Source organism: Halichoeres trimaculatus, unplaced genomic scaffold (genome assembly GCF_033239565.1).
Source record: "Halichoeres trimaculatus isolate MK-OKI-2021-1 unplaced genomic scaffold, fHalTri1.1 fHalTri1_scaffold_10, whole genome shotgun sequence".
In the NCBI taxonomy this organism is placed as follows: Eukaryota; Metazoa; Chordata; class Actinopteri; order Labriformes; family Labridae; genus Halichoeres; species Halichoeres trimaculatus.
The window spans coordinates 28337995-28351753 of NW_027437187.1; the positions used below are offsets into that span (position 1 = coordinate 28337995).

Here is a 13759-nt window from a genome sequence, read left to right on the forward strand (position 1 = left end):
CAGTTACAGGCGAAGGCAATGAACAGTCCCAACACTGTGGGAAAATCCTACAATGCTCGTATAGAAACTGAATCGTTTTAAGGATATGTTTCACGGATGCTATTTGGCAGAGAGATTTGTGGTTTGTGATAATAGTGGAGGAGGAAAAAGGAAAACAATCTCTGCACACTGCTCCGGATTGTTCCATAAGCAGATTTACTCGGACTGTCATGAAGATGATATCAGCGTGGGCCAGAGGCTTTCCTTGATGGTTTGGAGTGAAAAAGTGAGAAAAATGAAAAGAGCACAAAAATATTTAAAAGATACAATCCATGATTTATTACAGAAAAGAGTGATATCCAAATTATTTTATGTTACATTATTTTTTTTTTTACATCTTAATATGTTTTTACATGTAAACAGGAACGAAGTAAACAATGTTATTGATACACTTCATGTCACACCTGGTACCATCTCATTGTATAGTTAAATCTGTCGTCACTGTGCTTTAACCTCAGCACAATCCTTTTAGGAGGCATCGTCTGCTGCTTTTTTCAGACATGTGCAAGGTCATGCCTTTATTACTTATTACGCAACACCCATATTGTGCTATTGCCAACAGTAGAAAGTGTGAGCAACACCTTTTCTAACGCTGTGCAGCATTTGGATTGAAGGTGGACCCATGCTAGCATAGAGAGAGGAACTGGAATCAGATTAATCGGGAAACAATTTGTGGCTTGGAAAAGTCAAACATCCAAGAGGATGTAGCTCCTTATCCTGTCCTGTCGAGTTCAGCTCCTCAGCTGTAAGACGGAGCGTGTAATTGATCACAAGCTGGATGAATCTGAGGATTCTTGTGTTAAGCTGCGTCAGACTCTGTTTGAATATCATTCCAGGTTACTTTAAATTAATCCAACTGGAAGCTAAACTCTTATTTCCAGTGTAAAACTTCTGCCTCATTAAGAGACCTAATGTCTCCTCTGGATCCCCTTTACACGACCGTCGCTGAAAGAGAGAGGTGATATGTTTAAGACGCCGTTAACAACCGTACAGAAAGCAGCTGTTAGGTCATGCATACTCTACAGTACAACTGTACCTGTACATTTACATCTGCATCTCTTCGAAATAAAAGTAGCACTCAAGGATAACAACATGCATAGATTTTCAATGTTCACACAGCAGGGAGGATATGCAGAAACCTGGGCTGGTTTCCTTCACATTGGAACAAGATTTGGGAACAAATATCTCTCTCGTGTGGATGATCATTGGATTAGACGTTACGACCTGAAAGCATCTTCACTCTACGACCATCCGTTGTGAGCTGTGTGAGCCATGGTTTCTGCTCTAGTGTACTTGCCGTGATAATGCAGGATTAAACATGCTCTTAATAGTGTAGTGTAGTCATGCAAATGCATCGCAATGCAAAAATATATATTTAAAAAAGCGGGATTCCTGTGACTGCGTCTTAGAAAATATGACAGAAAGTCTGCAAACATTCAGAGGACACCTGAGAAATGTGGACGTCACTTTGTCGAGCTGAGGGTGAAAACAGGTGAACTCAAACAGATCGCAATAAATAAAAAGTATAAAATTATTACAGACATCATAAATACATATATAAATATATACAAGGAACAGTAAGTTAAATAAATAAACATGATAATGTACGCTAAAATGATATATGCTTTTCATTGTGCAATATGTGAGGGGAGATGATTTTGTTTTATAAGCTTGCTGTGCATAAAGCGCTAAAGTCTAAATCTTATTGTAAAAGCTCCGAGGTCCACATTAAAGTTCTCACAGACTTCAAAATCTAAAGCTTCCTCATTACTACGGTTTCCTCACAAACAAACTCTTCATCTCAGCATGAATGAAACAGGAAATGATTATGCTTCTGACTCACTGATGGATGTGTCGCTCGTGCTGCCTGTTTTCCTGAGATCTCTAAACCATGACTCCAGACCTGACCACAACAGAAGGCAAAGTCAAGACTCCTCATTCCCCCAGAAACCAAGTGTCTCATTTTCTCATCAGCACAGGTCAGCGAGCAGCTGAAGCAGCTGAAACCCTTCCCCCGACCATGAGCTCAAAACTGATGGGTGTCAGCGTAGATTTCATGAGGAGAACAGTGGCTCGGATGTTCTTTGCAAACTGAACATCCAAGCCACAGGTATGTCCCAGTGATCCAAGTTTTAACCACGCTTCAGGGCTTCCAACAGCAAATGAAAAACAGGCTGCAGAACGAGCACAGAGCGGAAGAGCAGATTTGTGGGCTCCTGCATGCGAGCGTATACGTTGTTCACGATGGGAGTCACATTACGACGTGCACCATTTCGGAGCCAGGGCCCCGAGTAGGTGCAATAGGGAGACTCATGTCTTTCACAAGTCCTCACAGGAGAGCTCAGAGAGTTTTTCAGACAACAAAACGAGGAGAGAGGATATTTCTTGCACTTCGAAAAAAGCACGTGCAGCACAAACAGGCACACGTGATGTTGGTGACACAATTGTGGTGAGCACAACTGTAGGCACGATCAAACTAAGTTCACATTTCCTCGATTGGAGAAAGTCGAGCTCAGCGGTAGCACAGAGATTAACACACAGCTCATACCGAGTACCCACACACACACACACACACACACACACTCACACACACTCACTCGCACAAGAGCCAGGCGTCAAGACAGGGCTTTGTCTATCAAAAGGTAAAAAAAAAATCTACCATGCACTTTAAATGGTTTCAGAGAGAATTCTTTGTGCCTTAAAGATGTCGACATCCTCCACAATGAGCGCTGTCACTCATATTTATGTGACTTTTTCTTTGCAGTTTACGAAATGGCCGCAAATATTCATCACCAGCATGCTTCGAGGGCGATTTACAGCTGCTTTGCAATAGAAAATGTCCTTATTTGGTAGCCACGTCACCAGAATCACTTTTTGCAACAAGAAACGCCACGGTAGCTCCGTCACATAAAACCAGCAGAGCGGAGGTGGCGACACGGCCATGCTGCGAGCTGCACTGAACTGCAGTGTCAAAGCGGAGTGCTAGCTGCCACAGAGACAGAGATAGAGAGTGCAGGGTGGGTGTGCCGGAGAGTGAACAGTGGTGATCTGCAGCCCTTGTTCTGCATAGTAAACATTACAATTGCAAATAGGTTTTCCCAGCCATGACACAGCACAGAAACAAGGGCAGCCAGCTGGATGGAGCTGGGTCGGGTTAAGGGATGGAGGCAAAGCAGGGTCAGAAACAAAGAGCAGCGCCGCCATGGGACTGGTGGTGAGGGAGTGACAAAGGTCAGAGGCCTGAAGCCGGAGAGGTTTGGAGGTGGAGGCGGTGTGAGAACTGAAGGTGTCTTTGGTGTACAGAATCGGCCGAGTGAAGCTAGACTCTCAAAGCTAAAACACATAAAGAAGCAGGCGAGGGAGGTCGTGCCTGTGACTTGAGGGCTTGGCGGCTTGCATTGGAGACATGGAAAGAGTCGCAGGAGTTTGAGCTAAGGCCACTCGTGGTGATAACGCCGTCCGTTCTTCTTTCTCTCCTTCTGCAGGTGCTCCAGCTCGGCTTCGTACATCATCTCCTGCATGAGGTACTTCTCCCTCCTCATGCGGTCGCACAGGTCTTTGGGCATGTCCGGGATAAGGTACGCTATGAAGGACTTGATCCCAAACACCAGGTGCTGTGGGAGAGCATAAAACATTTATGAGTCACACAGAAGCCACACTTCAGTTTCCTTTATGTTATGAATCATTTAACATGTATGAGCTTTTTGTCCTCTATAACCTCCTATACTTCTTATTTTTTCCTTATGGCAGAAAAACACACGTACAAGGCAGCTTTGTCAGGGGAAAATTTAATTTTTCGAGGAAAAAGAAGAAACATGGGGCCTCTTTTAGAAGGACCACCGTGGAATTTGGCGTTTCTTCTGTGGTTTTAAATTTCTCAGACAGACTACTGCAGCGGCAACCTTCACTGAAAGCATGAGAAGCTCCCAAATTGAGCTTGTGAGGTTTTCACTTAGTGCTGACAGCACATAAATTAATAAACACAAAAAAATCCAGAATTTTCACAGGACTGAGGAGACATAAGAGGATTGAGGTTTAGCAGCCTGACTTAACGGTAAACACACACACACACACATCAAATAAAAAACATGAGGAAGGCAAACAAACCTCAAAGACGATGATGAAGGCCAGCCTCGCAGCCAAGACGTGCCAGAACTGCAGGGTGAACTCGTACGGCACCGGGCTCCAGGGTGGCGCTCTGTAGTCCCTGTACCTGCAGAACCTGGTTTCGCTGCTGTTCATTTCAAACACCGACAGGCTGCTGTTCATGTAGCCTCGCAAACACCTGAAGGCGAGACAGGGAACGCTGAGACCAGAACATAAACAGCAGTGCTGAGTATATTTAAAGCTTACACACAGACGTCAATGCTTACTCATCCTCGTGGTGGTATCCCTTGTCAACACACGGGCCGTATTTAAAGGCGTAAACAAACCGGGGGATGTAGTCTGAAGTGATGGCAATGACAAAGGCGTTGGTGATGACTGCGAGCACGCCGATTCCTTCCAGGATCCCATGCCAGATACCTGACAGACAAACCAGGAGGCAGAAAAACTTTTTTATGCCACTTAAAAACAGAAGTCAATGTGCTCAATCTTCACACTGTTTAACATACAAGCTCTTTTGTGCTTTAAGGTAAAGGTTATGCAGAGAATTTTAAAAGGTTACATTTAACTAAAAATGTTTCAAACAGATGTTTTTTGCCATTTCCATACATGACTTACTTTGCCAAGAAGTTTTTAAATGATGCTTGTTTTAATGGTTCACTTCTGTGTCTGCCCCCAAAGACTTTTTTACAGAAGCGTTGCCTTAGTGACATCACCCAATTGTGTCTTAAGTGGAGTTTTGAATCCTGTGGTTTGAATGAACTAACTTAACTTTGGGACGACCTAGCAAAAAATGAAGAGGAGGGGTTGAAGTGAGCCCTTAGCCTTCTTGTTAAGTCAGCTGTGCTTACAGAAAATAACAAGGCCTCTATTACCGGACTAAAAACTAGAATCTCTTTTTTTCTACCAGGTTGTAGAATTTTTTTTTATTGTTGCTAAAAAACAAGTTTTCTTAAAAATAGGAGTGTTTGTGGTTTGTGGCGTTTCTGTGGCTAGCCTCCAGTGGATACTCGAGGAACTGCAGTTTTTAGCATTTCAGACTGGCTTCATACCCTGGTTTCCATTGAAGTCAGTGTGTCCACTTACACTGTATCCACTTTTTTCGGTGGTCTGACATGTCGCAGCCAATATGCAGCCATCCAGTTTTTTGCCGCATGCCGGAGCCGCACTAAACATGCAGCAGGTGTAAGTTGACAAACGCAATCAACGTGCAACAGAGCAGAGCTGGACTGCAGATGCATCTGGTGTATTTGAGACGTAATGATGAGCCTCTCTTCATTCATGATGGGCTGTTGTCTCAAACCTGTTGTCTCATGGCTTACGTTAAAAACAGTCTGGTTGGGACAGTTTATGGCACGTGTCAAACTCAAGGCCTGCGGGGCCAAATGTGGCCGGCCACGCCATTTTATGTGGTCCTGAGAGCTGGAAAGGTCTGATTTTCTTACAATAGATAAGTCAAAAGGGTGCATTGACCATAAACTATGTTTCCCATAATGTGTGTTTTCACATCAGTGCCATTTTCTGAGCTAGGGGAATTAAGATAAAAAACAATGATCCCAAAATGTCCAGGAAGAGAAAAGTTGATGCAGATGAAGGCTGTTAGAAGGAAGATGGGAAGGCCAATATGTGATTGTGCTTCAAGGAGAAAAAACTGAGTGTCTTTTGTGTTATGAGGCTGTGACAGTTGTCAAAGAGTACTATCTACGTCAGCATTTTGACACCAAACACAGCGCTAAGTACGCCAAAGTGAGCCTTTAAGAAAAAGAACAAATAATGCAAGATTTAAAATGTTAACTACAATCTCAGCTGGATGTGTTAAAGAAAGCCATAACCAAACACAACGTGGCAGTAAAGACTAGCTTTGTTGTTGCTGAAGAAATTGTCTGTGCTGCAAAGTCTTTTTCAAAGGATTCAGTTTTAATGCAGTAGTTGCATTTATTTTAAATTACATTTAGCTACATTTTATACTGTCTTAAAGTCACATCTGTCCCTTTGAGGGCAAGCATTATGCTGATGTGGCCCTGAAAATAAGTTTGACACCCCTGGTTTATAGTATTGTGAAAGTCAACTGGCATTTTAATGCAGTTTTTGTGCACGACTTCCTGTCCTGCTTGATCTGCTTTTTGTAGATTGACATGTCACTATGCTGGCATCCGTCAAATTTAGGAGGCTTGTGTAACTGATGCTGAGGGCTCCAACCTGCTGGAGCTGCTGAACCGCAACAGAGCGGAGCCGCTGTGGGTTCACACACTGACTTTAACAGAAACCTGTCAGATTTGGTGAAGACACATCTGGTATATCCCTCTCCTTAATTTCCCTCTATTTGGTGAATAATTTGTCAGGATGAATACTAACTGCCCTCCGAGATAGTCAAAAGACTTTCTGTTTATACATTAAAGGACAAGTTCAGTTTATACAGCTTTTGCATTGTTTATAGAATGAAGTAGAACAAAATACTCACCCAGAAGGCTTTCCTGATCCAAGCAGTGCTTCAGGAGATATTTAGATCCAAAATCGTGCAGCGGACGTCCGTATAATGGGATCCATCGGGGCATAGACAGTGCGCTCCTAAAACTGCATAAATCGTTCAAATACTCATGTTTTTCACCAATATTCCATCATGGTCCGCTCCGGGTTAGTCCTCTGCTGCAGTCTGTGTCACTCCAGACAGCGCTGTGTGGCTGTACTGACCTCTGAACTCACAAAGACTTTGTCTACGTTTTCCCCTCAAAGAAAGGGGTCAGCTCTCCAGAGAGTACTGCGCATGTTGGTGAAAAACACAAGTTTTTGGTCGATTAATGCAGTTTTAGAAGCAGCGCTGTCTATGCCCTGATGGATCCCATTCTACGGACGTCCGCTGCACGATTTTGGATCTAAATATCTCCCGAAGCACTGCTTGGATCAGGAAAGCCTTCTGGGTGAGTATTTTGTTCTACTTCATGCTATAAACAATGTAAAAACTGTATAAACCGAACTCATCCATTAACAGAACTGCTTGTGAACTGTGGCACATTTTTAATTTCATTAGAATAAAGTTGTTGAGGCTTCTGTATTTCCAGTATAGAAAAATCCTCTCTTTGCCTTTTTAGCATCAGACTTGCCTCTGTGTGATCACATCCTGTCATCTTAACCTCCAAAGAGGCTTTGCGCTCAGATTCTGTGCAACTGAGCTATAATGTGTTAATCAGAGCTGGGAAATGTTGAATGTTTGAGGCTGGGCTCTGTCTTTAATTACAGGGCAACATGCCACAAGAAGCATCAGGTCATATATTATACGGCAGTTAGAGGATGCAGTTTAGGGTGTTAGGCTGGTGGGAGGGACATGCAGCATATGGCAGTACAGCCTCAGAGAGTATAGGGACATATCTTTCTCCATAGGGTAGAAAATGTTTGTGCTGGAAAATGTGGCTCTGATCTAAAAATAAAGCCACAGAGAGGAGGTGTGTTGGCAGCCGGAGATCACACTGACCTATGTCAGTGGCTCGGGCAGGCATGGGTCTCCTCCACTGAGTGACGAACTTGTAAGCGTCAAGTCGAATCTCAATGATGTTGTTGAGCAGAGCGAGGAGAGGAGCCAGCGGGAAGGCAGCGACAAAGATGGTGGTGAAGCCAAACTGGAGAACTGAGGAGGAAAGAAACGTTTGGATGAGCTCACGAGGATGTCTGATTCAGATCCTGCGCGGAGCAAAGACATCATTTCATCGTCTTTCAGAGAAATGCAAAGGAATGCAGTGTTTTACCCATTTCAAGGTATTCATCCACAAGCCCGTGAGCGTTCATCGGCTGCAGATTCCAGTCTTTGTCCCACTGTGGAAGCTGGGCTTTATTCTCCACGTTCTGCCCTCCACTACTACCACCACCTCCTCCTTTCTTCATCTTCCTACGAGACCACCAGTTCTGCAGCAAACTGAAAATATAGCAAGACGCTAGCTGTCATCTCAAAGCAATTATTTCTGACAATGTGTACGGCACTACAGGAGCTCTTTTCCCCAGCCCCCGAGAAGAGGATCTGATGAGTTTCTGCAGGAGAAAATCCTTTTCATGTTGAGATGAACCAAGACGAGAAATATCAGAGAAATGACACCACGTTTTGTAAAATGCCAGTCGTTTAAATCCACAACATTGAGGATTCAGTCAGTGTGGTGTTTTCTAATAGGTTTGTGAGAAAGAGGCGTGTGATGATAAATAATGATTGCTTACGGGAAACCAAGCTCCATGAAGTTGTTCCAGATTTGTTTGAAGAACATGATGACGCCCATTTGCAGGCAGAGATCAATCAAACAGCCGCTCGGGTGACACTGCCAGAAAGAAAAAACACCCATAACTCGTAACAATAGTTCATTAGCATGACTGATTCCTGGTAACACTTCATCATATTCTGCTACAGATCATTAAAATATCCCCTCTCGATAATTATGGTGAAGATTTATTGTTCATATGGTGACATGTACGGATGGATCACATAAAAACTCTAAATATTTCCTTAAACAGGAGGCAATAATCAGCCCACATGTGGCGCTGCCTAATTGCACTCACCTCCTCCAGCCTCCATCGATTAAAGAGTTTATTGTATTTTCCCGGCCTGCCAGCAAACCTGAACGGATTGAGAGTGACAACATTAGCCGTGAAATTCAATCAGAAGAAAACTAATAAAGCCTGAGTGGAAAAAAAGGATACTTAAAGGTGCTAATCATGTCTAATAAACCCCGGCTCTGCTACAATTCTAGTCACGACAGGATTCTGCAAACACTCAGTCATGACTAAACACAGAGAGCTGAAAAAGAAAGAGTCTTGGCAGCCTTGACATGGGACTTTGAAACAAAAAATCCCAGCATAATCTTTCATTAAATTCACTGTAAACAGGAACTGAAGAGTTCATGGCAGTCAGCCTACCTTCCGAGGAAGAAAGCGATGTAAAATGTGGAGCTGTTCAGATTCACAAACTGGAAGAGGAACATCTTCAGAGCAAAGCTGTTCTCCCACTCAGACTCTGTCCGTGGGTGCTCTGTAGTGGGGAGAAAAAGGGGTTATCACGGAGACAAGGGAAAAGGAAAATGTGTGCCAAATAATGTAGGCAGCAAGAGATAAAGATGGTTTAAATGTGGCAGCGTTGAGGGTAAAGCTCACCTAAATTCGTCAGCAGATAAGCCACCTTCTCATAAACCTGAAGGATGATCACATTAAGAGGCATGGAAATGTTAGAAAAGGGGAAAGATTGTGAGAAAGAAATCCCTGCAACTGCATCAAAACCTCTCTGGCTGATGATGTGACAGCTCCTGGAACAGATTTCTCTATAAAACAATTCTCGACACATTTGTTGGACAGTAAACGTGCCAAATGGTGCTGCTCCAAACACTCACCATGTTGAGAGACATAATGATCATGAAGTTAATGCAGACACCGGTGCCAGATGTGGCAAACTGAAAGTTGTTTTGCACAAAGTCCCAGTTGATGGACGCAAACTTCTCCATGGCGATGAGTCGGAAAACCACCACGGCGAACACGGCGGTCAGAACGAGAGAAATCTGGACAGAAAAGGTTTGAAATCACGGGTTAACACTTCAGATCAGACAGGAGGAGTGCCATCTTATCTGACAAAGAGGTTACTCAGATTGATGAGCATTCATTATTAATTTTTAATCACAAAACAAAAGAAATTCATTCATCAGAAAAGCCAAATCCACTTTTTCCTTTTAGTACATTTTGTATCCAGCAGGGGGCGATGTTATGCCACTGCTGGTGCATCATAAACACTCCAAAGGTGGCACACAAAATAACAGTGATCTCACTCTGATCCCAAATCCCAAAAGGGGGCAGATTATTTAGAGATGAAAGCGTTTACCATGAGGAATATTCCGGACACAGACACCATGAGTCGGCTGAGTTTGTCAGAGAACGGCTGGAAAGGCTCAGGTTTGCCAGAGATGGGGTTGACTCTCTCCATTCTCGAGTATTTGGCTTCAAACTGAGGCCTCAGCTCCTCCTGATTCACAAAAAACATCCATTTAGGGCGATTAATTAACTCTTACACACACCACGCTCACAGAATGAGTGCTGCATGAAGGTTTGGCTTAAAGCAGAAAGTCAATCAAATGAACTCAGATCTATTGACTCATATCGATGACTTACTTCTTCCTCCTCCCAATCAATGAGGTCCCAGTCATAAGTCAGCTCTGCCCGCCTCCTTTTCCAGAACTCCAGGAACACAGTGGCTGAAGAAGGGATCAGGTATCAATCACATTATTGATCATCTTTGATTTGCAATGCACAGAAAGATTGAGATTTATGTGCCTACAGAGTGTGTGAGTGTGACTACAAAGCAGAACCAAACACCACATCATGGTCAGACAACCTGACACAAATGGGCCATTAAAAGAAGTGATAACAGCTCACCAGACGCTCTTTATTCTCTGCTGAAGTTAAAGAAAAGTGGAAACAGCAAATAGGCTTTACTTGCTCAATCTTTGGGGCACAAGTCTTGCCTTTCTCAGGCGAGATCCATTTTATGTTGAAAGGCTTCAGAGTAAAGTACAGCTTTCTGTGGGTAGAGTCTAGTCTGGAGGCATTGTTTCCTTTGTGTCAGATGCTTTTGTGTCTCTAGTGGCGCACAACATCAGGAGTGATGTTCTTACTCTTTTCTTCTGTCTGCACTTTTCACGTGCTGTGGTTTATAACAGATATCTGACACAAGGAAGAAGAAAAGCTGCTCCTCATTCCTCACTGTCAGGGTTCATGTATGTGGAAAAGTAGAATTAGTGCAAAGACAGTGACAGATCAGAGGGGAAAGAGTGGTGTAATCATGTATGACCGACGATGGCAGCACAGTGTAAAACTACACCGCTGATTCAGCGCTTTTGTCAGTTTTCATTAGACGTGTAACACACATGTGCTGCTGCAGCAGGAGGAGGAATACATGGAGCTGTCAGGAGCGTTCAATCAGTGCTGCACAGCTTCTGTATCCGTGTGAGATGACTCATGTATCACAGCTCATCACATGAGCTGGAGCAGATATTTAATCGACTGATTAATCAACAGACAAGGGAAATTCAAATATTTATATAATGAACCATTTTTGATCAGATCTTCAGGATCTACAGCTGCAAAATGCTGCAGCGATGCTCTTCATTGGCTTTCTGTTTGTGTCAGAGCAGTTTCACCCATTCGAGCACTGGTGCCACGATTTGCATATTAAGTTTTTAATTGGCAGTGGATTTGAAACCAGATAACATGGATCAATCATTCTTTTTACATAAAAACCAACAGGAGATACACTTTCATATTGTGTTTTAAAATGTCCCAGAGCGCTGTTTCCTTCCACTGATGTTTTTACAGAAATCCAGTATGAAGTGTCAATAACATAAACATTACGATCTATACCACAGTTGTTTATGTTGCTTCCTACATTGAGCACACGTCAACACGTTTCTTTTTACATTTTTGAGTGAGACAGCCATGACATTTATGTCATTAAAGGGATATGTGTAAAATGTTCTCTTTTTTTCTGGTTCATTGCACTTTTCAGCAATTTATTTAGTTAGTCTGGACACAAGTCTTTATGTTCTATGATGATTTGGGATATAAGGCTCGTATTTATATATAACAAAAGTTTTTAAGCAAAAAAGGACACTACAGCATGTAGCCCCACCCTGTTGGCTATGGCTGCCTTTTGCAGCAGCTCTCTCTTCTGTGTCTGTTTCTTGTAAATTTTTCATCTCTTTTTTGTAATCTTTGTATTTGGAGTGGATCATTACTTTGTATGGCTCATTGTTGGTCATGCACACCAAACTTTTTGTGGCTTCTGAGATATTTTTACTACTTTTTCTCCTGTGTTTGTCTGGAGATGTAACCATGGCTGCATGGTATACATGTGAACTCAGCTGTTAGCAGCCTGTATCATGTCAATGCTAACTGGTGTAAGGCCTGATGTTTCCCACAAGGTGAGGAGAAGGAGGTGAGGACGACGTGCTGGTTCTCAGGTCTGAGCTAAGAAGTGACAACATGGACCTGTCCTTCCATCCGTCGTTATTGGGAATGTAAGATCTATCTCCAATAAGATGGACGAGCTAGCTGTGCTAACCCAGCAACAGAGGGAATACTAGAGGGCAGAGTAGCATCATGCTATTCACAGACATGGCTAACAAAGCTAATACTGGACACCAACGCTACAGTGGAAGAGCTTCACCTGCTGTGAGCAGACAGGATACAGGAGACAGAGATGGAGCATTACTGAAGAAGCTCAGTCCTGGACCCTGTGGAGGTGGAGGCTGGCAGAAACTGGAGAATAATGGACAAGCTGTCAGCATCTATTTTCTTATGGACCTTTTTGCACTTTCGATACACTTTCTTACTTTTGTTTTCTTGATTGCTGCTGTGACTTCAATTTCGTTGTACTTGTTACAATGACAATAAAGTTCTATTCTATTCTATTCTATTCTATTCTATTCTATTCTATTCTATTCTACTTGTGGTGCTGACTGTAGTAACACCTTTGGTGGGAATTGGTAGTAATTTTCTGGGACATTGCATCAGTTTCCCATGAGTACTTTTGCCTTCTGTTGTAAGAACAAGACTCTTGCCTAGATATGCATTGGCTCTGGAAGCAACTGGATCTTTTTAACACAACCTCTACTTGTTTGGGACAACTTGCAAAGCGTCAAGGTAATGTTTTAATTTGTAGTTGGGAAGCACTATTGTTTGAAACCTGAAACCTGACAACAAGCAGACTTAGTTTGTAGTGAAGTTTAAGGTCCAGAAAGTGTGGGTGTGTACTGGTTATGTCCTACCAGTAATCATCCACCAACTCCAACCTCACCAAGCAAAGCTAACGTAACTTCACTCTTCATTTTACTGATAGACTCTCAAGTCTGAGCAGACCACTGCAGAATAACTGCTGCATGTGGGTTCACAGGTTAGCTTGTGTTGTAGCTCGTGCTCCATCACTTTCCTGTTAAGCTTTATTCTGCTCTTCTCTCCCTTTTCTGTTATTTTGACAGTCCAGCTCCAGTGTCCACCATAAGAACAAAATAAATCCAAGAAATCTGTGGACTTTCAGATACCATAAAAGGATTCATATTCCGGATTTTGAATCATGGATTATGAACTGGCAAATATACAAAAGTGGCGCCCTTTTTCAAGATCACTTACAAACTCCTCACAGGGCCATTGAAAATGTATTGATTGTTTTTAAGGTTTCAAAAAGGATAGCATCTGTCTGCTGTATCCTGCTGCAGCTGGAGCACTTAGGTCGACACACTGGCTGCCTTCAGAAGTCTCCAGAGAGAGATTAGAGATCTTCCCCCGAGCAAGGTAACAGCTCTCATACTTGCATCAGACCGGCTCAGTCCCTTAGCATTTTTTAGTCGCTGGTTTCTGCCTCGCCCGTTCGATGGTGTTCACATCAAACAAGGTGAGGCAAGTTTTGAACTTTGAAAGTTAAGATCCGCCACTGTAATCAAGAAAATGACGACCAGATTATTCATGGTCAATTTTATTGTCAGTTGTAGCCCATACCTTGTTTCTGTCCATTAAAAGTGAAAAATGTTCCAGTTACAGAGATAAATTTAAGGGGACATGAAGAAACTATGACCTTAAAAAGCAGAAGAACATTCAAGATGTT

At 42.9% G+C, this 13759-nt stretch overlaps 1 protein-coding gene across 2 annotated transcripts in view; it reads right to left on the reverse strand.

Annotated features, from left to right (window-relative positions):
- Positions 1 to 294: 294 nt before the first annotated feature.
- Positions 295 to 13759, reverse strand: part of ano3 (anoctamin 3) — a 51738-nt gene continuing 38273 nt past the window's right edge. For both annotated transcript variants that reach the window (XM_074678336.1, XM_074678335.1), the window contains exons 14-25: positions 10273 to 10355; positions 9986 to 10126; positions 9504 to 9668; positions 9271 to 9307; positions 9037 to 9148; positions 8680 to 8737; positions 8344 to 8441; positions 7884 to 8050; positions 7613 to 7765; positions 4413 to 4563; positions 4147 to 4324; positions 295 to 3653 (exon numbers count right to left, since the gene is read on the reverse strand). In XM_074678336.1, coding sequence (XP_074534437.1) covers positions 3471 to 3653; positions 4147 to 4324; positions 4413 to 4563; positions 7613 to 7765; positions 7884 to 8050; positions 8344 to 8441; positions 8680 to 8737; positions 9037 to 9148; positions 9271 to 9307; positions 9504 to 9668; positions 9986 to 10126; positions 10273 to 10355 — 1526 coding nt within the window. In that variant the 3' untranslated portion in view covers positions 295 to 3470. The remainder of the gene's footprint in view (positions 3654 to 4146; positions 4325 to 4412; positions 4564 to 7612; positions 7766 to 7883; positions 8051 to 8343; positions 8442 to 8679; positions 8738 to 9036; positions 9149 to 9270; positions 9308 to 9503; positions 9669 to 9985; positions 10127 to 10272; positions 10356 to 13759) is intronic.